Source organism: Cryptomeria japonica, unplaced genomic scaffold, assembly GCF_030272615.1.
Source record: "Cryptomeria japonica unplaced genomic scaffold, Sugi_1.0 HiC_scaffold_2318, whole genome shotgun sequence".
NCBI lineage: Eukaryota > Viridiplantae > Streptophyta > Pinopsida > Cupressales > Cupressaceae > Cryptomeria > Cryptomeria japonica.
This window is the reverse complement of record NW_026730580.1, coordinates 183-9,762: the sequence shown is the minus strand read 5'-3', so window position 1 is coordinate 9,762 and position 9,580 is coordinate 183. Positions and strand designations below refer to the sequence as shown.

Here is a 9,580-nt window from a genome sequence, read left to right as displayed (position 1 = left end):
GTCAATTTCTCTAATAATTGAAGCCTCAAATTACTGTCTTAATTTGCAATGACGGAAAGGTTAGAAAAATATCACACCCATCTAACAAGATTAATTTCATTTGAAGAAACTTTTGTATCTATAGGTGCTCTGCCACAAATGATCTCTAACAAAACCACCCCAAAACTATAGATATCACTCTTGTCAGTCAGGACTTCTGTCTTAAAATACCTGTCACGCATAGAAATACAATGTCAAAACAAATTTATCAATTTTAGAATTGCGGAGTACGCAAACAGAGGGCAAGTAGAAAATTACTCTGGATCTAGGTATCCTGCTGTTCCTTTCACAGTAGTTGTGACATGAGAATCCTCTCCATCAATTGTCACTCTTGAAAGACCGAAATCTGCCAGTTTCCCATTTAAATTTTCGTCTAGAAGAATGTTGGCAGTCTTTATATCTCTGTGAATAATTTTTGGGGTGCAACTTATGTGCAGGTATTCCAATCCTTCAAATAATCATTTGTAGTATTAGATCAAGAAAACTGGTATTTATATGTAGCTTTATGACAGAAATTGTTTACCTTGCGCTGCATCTAAGGCTATGCTAAGCCTGGTTTTCCAATCTAGATTCGGATATTGCCCTGCACTGTTACCTGGGAGCAAGAAAGTGATTTTTGTGGTGAAGTTATAGTTTTCCATATTCATAAATATGCAGCAAATGGAAGAATATTTTACGGGGGACATTTAATTACCATAAAGACGATCTTTTAAGGAGCCTACAACCATATATTCATATACAAGCATTAATTCTCTGGATTCGTTGCAATAACCAAGCAAAGACACCAAGTTCTTGTGATGAACTCTCGACAGAAGATCAATCTGTTCAGCAAGTTTGAAACAATATATATTAGATTTCTGTAGTAATTGTTTTCCATGTGAATGAGATTTAACATTGTTAGGCTGAAAATACAAATATATAATATGAGGATTTAAGAATCTAATATTACCTCGTTCAGAAACTCTAGAACTCCTTGTTTGGAGAAAAGAGAGAGCACTTTTACTGCAATTTGATTTCCGCCCTGCAATTTACCACGGAACACAGAACCAAAGCCACCTCGTCCGATCTTAAAGCTAAAGTTTTCTGTAGATGTCATCATCTCTTCTAGGGTAAACGCACGGGATTTTGTTGGGTTCGGTACCAAAACCATTGAGTAGTCTGCAATTCATTTGAATTGGTTGTAAATCTAGCTACTTTTAATAAGGTATAAAAGTTGTTGATTTAATAAACTCTTACTGAAAAGAGAAACATTTTCTTACCGAGTTCAAAGATATTTACAGATTTGCTTTCTGATGCGCTGCCTTTGGAATCTGCAAGTACGATATCCTTTCTCCTAAATTTCCTTCGGTACACAATAATACTTACAATCAAAATAAAAGCTATAATTATGATGCCGCCTCCTATAGCTCCAACGATAACTCCTACATTGCTCCGGTTTGAGTTGGAAGGGGTTGGATTCTGAGACGTATTAGTAAGGTACTTATTGCCTTCGTAACTGCAGGATTTGAATACAAAATAAACACATTCCGTATTCCGATGTACAATGCTATTTGATAAGAAAATGTTATACAAAGTAGTATCATAGATAAAATAAGAACGAATAGCATGTGATAATATTACGTTAATATATTCTTCTGAAGGAGAAGTTGGGGAATTACGCCGCTGAAATTATTGTAGTCTATGAATCTGTCACAATCAGAAAAGAAATCATTACAAGGTTTCAGTACTTGTACGACGGTGTTGACTGTAAATTAGAAGCGAGAAGAGAAAACCTACAGCTCTTTAAGATTGTCTAGTTGGGATACCCAGTCTGGAATTTCACCACTCAAGCTGTTGTTTTGTAAATGTCTGCACAACGGACCCACCGAATTCCTTAGATCTTTATTAGTTTGTTGTTTGACGTTAGAACTGACTGTTTTGCTAAATGCCATACATTAAGAAAGCCAAAAAAACAAGGAATTGTATCGAGATACGTACAGTCTCTCCAGCTTTCTCAATCTAGAAAAATCTGGTAATGTTCCAGTCAAATTGTTATTTGCCAGCGATCTGTGTGTACATGCAAGTTGGTAAGAAAGGATTAACCATAATTTAATTCCCAAAATAAGGATTTCTGTCAGTTTATACATGTAAAATGCAAGGTTAACCACCATGATGTTTCACCCAAAACAAAACCAGAATTTTTCTGAAAAACAATTAAGTACTTCGTCAATCGTATATACAGGGAAAGCATCGGTCATTTTATTCCAAATAATATTTCATAATTAAATTTGAATATATCTAATAGAGATATATTATTATTTGGTTTTTATTGGAATGGTAAAATTTATGTTCATATTATTCATCAATTATTTTTAATAGAATGTTTCAATGTCATTATAAACTAATTTTGGTACAATTTTATATCAAGTGGAATTTTTTAAAATATTTATGCATTTTTATTTATGATTTTTAAATGATATTTTCAACTTTATTAATATCTATTTTAATATATTTGTTTCATTGTTAGTCCATGTTTCTCTATATCTATTTCTCATTTTGATATTATAATTTTTCTTAGTCTTGAGTCAATTATACAATTAGAACTAACTCCAAATTTGTATTTTTAAAATTTATTTTTGTCAGCCATTTCCAATAGCTATTTTGTCTTTGTATATCCTATTATTTATAAACAATTATTTTAATGTTAACTAATATTCTAGATTAATCAAATATCCCAAGCAATAACAATAAAAGTCTATACAAATATTCTAATTTGAAATATTATGATTGTTTATTCTCTACTAAAACTTGTCAAAAGTCATAAAATTAGTCTACCAAAAAAACTAAGTAAAAAATTATTATCACTTACAATCCAACTTCTCATGAATATTTTTAAATATCAATTATATTTTAACAAATAGAAGAAACCCCCCCCCACAACTACAACATTGAAGTTTGTAGTTGACCATATTAAATCCATGCCTCAAAAATTAAATTTGTGTTGTATTACCTCAATCCCAAACTGTAAGATTGACCCATAGGACATTCAATTTTCACAAGATTAAATATGGTCAACAATTGAGACACGTCATTTTTTTAATTGTATTAAATTAATTGTTTACCTTCATTTTAACACATGCTTGAAATGACGCTGTAATTATATTCTTGAAACGAAATAATGTAAAACTAATATATAGTTCCGTTTGCTTACATGTTAATGAGCTCAGTCATCTGAGCAAGAACTGTGGGTATGGATCCCGTCAGACTCCTTCCGGCCAAGTTGCTGAGAGTAAACAACACCAATGGGTTACATCCTTTCAAATCTATTTTCCCACAATTGTACCTATAAAAATAATTAGAATTCTCTGAATAAAATTACATATCCGAAATTCTGACAGAAGGAGGACTGTTATTGCACTGGATTCCTTCCCATGGAAGAACAAAACAAGGATCTGAAATCCAATCGTTGATTTTAAACTGTTTCTTCATAGCAGCTAGAGCATCAACTGCACAATTACAAAATAGACGACTTCATTAAAAATTTTAATAACAATAAAATAATTTAATACTAGTAAAAAATTCTAAAGCAAGAAGTTCTTACCATCAGCTGAGTAAGTTGCAATTTCAGTAGTAATGAGCTGGTAGTACTCCAAAGCATTGATGAGAGGACCGGGACCTCTGTTAGAGGATCTGTACAGCTGTATATTGTCAAAAGTAAAATTTCTTCCGAACGTCGGTATTTCCCCAAAATTAAACCCAACCTCTTTGGCAGAAAAATCTCTTTCCACACGATCGAGTGTTAAACTGATTTGCCCAACCTTCATAGTCATTGAATCAGAGACGTTAAGCACGTTGCTTTCTGCAAAATAGAGTAACAGTAAGGGGTTGCTTATTGGTTCGAAAACCATGTCTATGCTCTGGTTGGCAAGTGTCGTAGCTGCAGTTTGCATAACGGCAGATGGAGGAAGGTCTTGGGTGTTGTTCGTTGAGATTGTCCCCTGCAACGTAATAGTCTGGAGTCCTTGCAGTAGAAGAAAGGGAGACCACAGGCGATCGAATTTGTCTTCAGGATACCTAAATAAATGGATTAAAGAGATGTGAAACCTAAAAGGAAATTTAAAAGGGTTTATGGAAAAACGAAACAAGATGAGTATTATTACCTGATTGTGGTATTTCCACCGGCATCATATCTTGCCTCCATACGCAAGATTGTTCCGGGCTTGGCTTGAGGATACATGCCTTGTTGAAGGGTTCTCAATTCAATAGCAGAGATAAAAGGAGTAACCGTCTCAGAGGTTCTAATCAAGCAAATAAACAGAGCATCACTTGAACTAAACAAAATCCTCTCGCTCGGCAGGTTCAGCTGTGAAATTCTGCTTGTTATGTTTCTCACGGACAACATTTCCGTAGTCTCAATGGAGAATCTAAAGAGCGGAGAGACTGATTGTACACTGTAATTACCATTATAAAACCAAATTCTTGCAAGGTGAGGCACTTTTGGGGTTATGGGCAGTTGATAGCAAGATTTGTCGAGAGGCCCTGGGAAGACTCGAACACTTTGCTGGTATTCTGGCATGCTAGAGTTTCTTATTTCTACCTTTTCCCCGACTTGTATATAATTATCATCAGGAACCCATTGTATACCGTTTTCATGCTTGTAATTTGATTTCCCGCCACAGTCGATGCTGAGAAAACCTGCTTTAACAGAGATACATACAACAGAGTTAAACAAAACAATACAATTGCCATATGCAATTAGGATTTAACTGGTATATACTGACCTGGTTGAGCAATAACAAAAGCAACACACCAGAGGATAATAATACTCGCAACCAATACCATTGCAATATAACCCATAACTGACTGCCCTAAGCTTATTTGGAAAGTAGATTCAAAAAATTCTTTGTAAGCAATTACTTATGGGATAATGTTATGACCTACATTTTCTTGCCTATATTTTGTGAGAGGTGGTCAAAAAGTCAGGTCAATAGCAGATGGTGAAGGAATGCGTCAAGCCGTCTGACGACAGTCACGACACTCGGTCGTATTCATTGAGATGACGTACTCTGTGAGTCGGTCAATCTAGAAAACTTGGATACAATTTTATAGTAGGGGTGGTGCTGTCAAGATAAGATTCAGTCGAAACTTTCTTTAATAAATTGTATTTGCAAAGACAATAGATCACCTAAGTCAAGAGAACTATAAGGAATATTACAGACCAAATGTGATTTAACGAGATACGACAATAAATATACGTATATTAATATTCGGTCTATGGCGAGGACCACGCAACAACAAACAAGTGCCAAAAGTTGAACTGAAATATATTAAATCAAATTACAATTCCATTTTCAAGGGTTGAGTGTAATAATGCGGCTTCGATAGCCTCTGCGTTTGTCTCGCTTGAAAATAAAATCAATGTAACCACGGGCGTTCCCATGGTTTGAAAGAGAAATTAAAAGAAAAACGTCGATACAAAATCACATCTAAATTTCCAGGTAGAGGAACACCACGGAAACCTCTAGGATGTTAAAATTATACCGACCACGAGAATTTCGTGGCCAATGATGTTATTTTTTAGCGCATTTTTTTCTGGTATTGATCAAGCTGATTTATTTTTTCGGTTTTATTATTGAACATTATTTTTTTTTAAAAGCATATATTAATATCAGTAAGCAAATCTACAATACGGGAAAAAGTCTGAAAGAAGTATTTCAACATTAGAAGTTATTGAAAATGATTGCTTTAATCCTTCAACATTCCACTCTGGTTTAAATTTTTTTTACTAATTAGACAATTATTTAATTTTAATGATGAAGTTATTTGCAATATTCTAAAAAGTTTTTTGATTTTGTGTTCTTTTTCAACAGATTTCTAAAACATTTTAAATTTATGAATTCAAAATAACTGATTGGATTTCAAATCCTTGCTTTGCTCTCCCTCTTCAATCTCTTTCTCTCAATTTTTTTTTTCTCTACCTTTGTTTCCCTACCTCTCCACCTCTCTCCCTATCTTTGTATCTCTTTTCCTATCTCTTCCTAGCGCTCTCTCTCTCTCTCTCTCTCTCTCTCTCTCTCTCTCTCTCTCTCTCTCTCTCTCTCTCTCTCTCTCTCCACCTCATATTCCCCCCTCTACTTATCATCAACACATCAAATATTTTAATACAAACACAATGATCCTTTGGAGTCCTAACAAAACCCGACTGTAATGGAAAGCCATCATACTTATGAGACCACATCTCGATTGACTATTGTAGTCCATCTAAAGAATGTTGTTAATGTACAAATGAAATGTTACTAGCCTCTAACCAAAAAAAAATCATGTTATTCTATATAATTGTTCTCCTTAGTGTCCTCATATACGAAATCAGTTGTAAATCCTATTTTCTCAATTTCAAAGTCTCAAGCAACAACAATAGATAAAAGGAAATAGGAGATAACTTAGCAACAAGAAATAAAATCTCACCAAAATTAACTCCTCTCTAAGAGTAGTCTTGGTCACTAATCTAGCCTAATACCACTCTAATCAATTTACTATACTAATTTTTTCTTTAAACATCCGCTTCCAACTATTGGGCTTTCTTCCTTTGGAAAAACTAACAAGATCCTATGTATCACAATTACACAAAGTTATCATATCCTCCTACTTGACCTACATGTAAGAATTACTTTCCCTTGAAGAAACATGCCAATAATTAACAAAGAAAGTATAAAATGGAAATCTAGTTGGCTATACATGTCAATATGATCTTATTGTTTTGTGGACAATCTCAAGGTACAAGTAATAGGTTGTACATGTTCTTCTAAATACTATGACCCTCATAATCATATAAACTATTTACACCTTCTCCTTCCTCTTCATTCTCTAATCCATTTAATTATTTTTGTTGAATTTTGCAACGCAAGTTTCTTCATGTCAAACAACAAACAAAAACACCTTCCACAAGAGAGTTACATAAAAGAACGCTATCTTACTCAAAAGCAAAGAATACATAATTATAGGATGAGTTACAATTGTACAATGAGGTGCTTATAAAGAAATCACATAGCTAAATTTAGGAGAATTAAAGTGCAAGCATGAGGAGATAAATAAAGTTCAACTCTAGATAACTAGGTTCATAAAAGCTAAACTAGGTGCACAGCTAAAATAAGCACTCGTAAGTGAACTTAAGCAAAAAAGAAAAAAAGAATAACTAGTTGTAAAAAAGCAACTAATAGCTAAATATGCTCTAACTTAATGTGCATCTTTCTACTTTTTTATTTTATATCTTTAAGTTCACTATTTTAGTATTATCTTTCTTTTTTTGTTGTTCTTCATGTAAATTAGCTAGGTAAATTCCTTGAAAATTACATCTTTAGAATTTATCATTTTTAAAGTAAGAAAAAATACAAATCTTACAACATTTTTTATTCTCAATGCAACCAACAAATATACATTAATGAGGTTGTTGGCTCTAGTTTATATCACTTCTTTTCAGGCACATGAAGATAAACCTCACAACCAAACACTCTTAACTTTAAAATAAAAGGCTTATTGTGTATCCACAGTTTAACATCCACTAGTACAAATATATTTGAATTAATGATCTCTAATAATATCCAAGAAACAAACAACTTTCAATGAGTTTAGTGTTACCAATAATATAATTAGAAAAGCCATCAACTATGTTTTAGTTAGGAATGGTCCTAGTACAATTTTCCCTAATCTATGGTGTCACAACATACATGGATTTTAAGTTCTCATCACATTGACAAAATTAGAAAAAAAAAAGAGGCCCTAGGCCTAGAAAAATTTCTAATTTGTGATTCTTTAGAAACCACCAAATGCCCTCTTGCCAACTTGCAACCAAATTTATCAAATGTCACATGTATTCAAAATCATTCAACGTGGATACTGTAAATGGTGAAAGTTTTAGGTTTTCAACAATTAGATGTATGAAAATTGCTAATATTTATACTTAGGGACCATTACATTAAAAAAAGGGGTAAACCCAATAGATTTAGCCATAAATCAGCAAGGATAGGGTTGAGAATCCTTATTAGGTTTACTAGAATTGAATTGATTGCCCTCTTTTAAGTTGAATTATAAAAATGTTGAAATTAGGGTAAATATGTTGAAAATGAAGTAAACACACATGAACAATGAGCTACAGTCATCAGATCGAGCAACAAACTTGGATCTGATGAATGCAAGTATATTTAGATTTGTTCCTAGAAGGAGCTCTTAAAATGTCAAGACTGATATGCCCGTCGCATTAGTCCTCTACACTTTTCCCATCCCAAGGGAGATTTGTTCATCACTGTAAATAAAGTAACTCTGTACCAGCCTAGTAAGGTTCACTTGACTCATGAAAACAAAAATACCAAAATTACAAAGCAAAAGACTATGTTTGCAAAGTAACTTGAGTATCAAGATATGCAAAAGAGTAAAGCATTGAGTGGAGTGTATGCCCCCACGTTAAAGCAATTGCATATGCAACAATGGGAGGAATTTCTTTAATGTAGTATGCGTGCATCCAAAATAAATACACGTTATCACAACGATATGGCCCCAAGGAAGAACAAATCAAAGGATAGTGATCACAAAACATAAAACACATAAGGGTTATACCTAGCTCTAGGGTGAGTATTCTCTTATGATAAATAACTTGTATATCATGAAAAATATTTTTATTGAATTATCCTCATCCCCCTAAGAAAGTAGAACCACAATGGAAGAAGGGCACTTGTGTCTTTTGAGTCAACATGGCAGAGACAAAAAGAGATCTTAATGCTTTTGATCATCCTCAAGTAGACAATAGTAAGGACAACAAATAAAAGAATTGAGAAACAAATAGAGGATGATTATGAACAAGCACAAAAGGAGAGAGAATCTATGGCATGAATGAAGCTAATCATGAAAATAATCTACCTCCCAATCTTGCTCAACATTGTTTTGTGAAGGTGGACAAGATGCAAGAAGAGAAACTTCGAGCATGCTAGATGGAGCTACCACAAGTTCCAAACAAGGACCATGCTCTAATGATGAGTCACTTGTCTATTACTAGGAGATAGGATTAATGCTTGTGAGAATTGTTATTGTTTAGATAAATCATTGTCAACATCAACATATTCATATTCATCATTGAAATCATTATCATCAATATTGTTAGCATGATGTTCATTTTCATCCATCTCTTCATAAAGATTAATAGAAATAGGATCTTTAATAGGAAAAGAACATGAACCATCATTATTCTTAATATTTTTTTATCTTGGAGATTTAGGTTGAACTTTCTCCCTATGGTTAGGTGAAGGCTAGACAAATGGGATCATATCAACATTTGGTGTCTTCTGAGAGGAAATTGGTTGAGAAGTGAGTTCATGAGCCTTAGCATGACATCTCCATCGACATTCTCTCACACAATGGTTTATTTTAGTTTTAAAAGAGGGTTGTGAAGGTTTAGGATAAATGGCATAGGCTTTTTTCTTCTTTTAAAGAAGGATGAATAGGAGAATGTCTACTAGTATTAAAGATAGGAGATGTCGAGCACTTTCCTTTGTAAGATGTAGGATGCAAAACC

At 33.4% G+C, this 9,580-nt stretch overlaps 1 protein-coding gene across 1 annotated transcript; it reads right to left on the bottom strand.

Moving 5' to 3' along the window:
• Positions 1-77: 77 nt before the first annotated feature.
• LOC131873575 (probable LRR receptor-like serine/threonine-protein kinase At1g67720) lies at positions 78-4,875 on the bottom strand (the record flags this gene model as incomplete). The annotated part of the gene is made up of 14 exons (XM_059216406.1): positions 4,800-4,875; positions 4,179-4,713; positions 3,620-4,092; positions 3,398-3,524; positions 3,230-3,301; positions 2,017-2,085; positions 1,816-1,887; positions 1,660-1,725; positions 1,299-1,534; positions 989-1,197; positions 734-860; positions 563-634; positions 298-487; positions 78-210 (listed from the first exon to the last, which is right to left on the bottom strand). Coding segments are annotated over exons 1-14 (2,457 nt in total), but the record flags the coding sequence as incomplete, so codon positions are not given.
• Between the last annotated feature and the right edge of the window lie 4,705 nt (positions 4,876-9,580).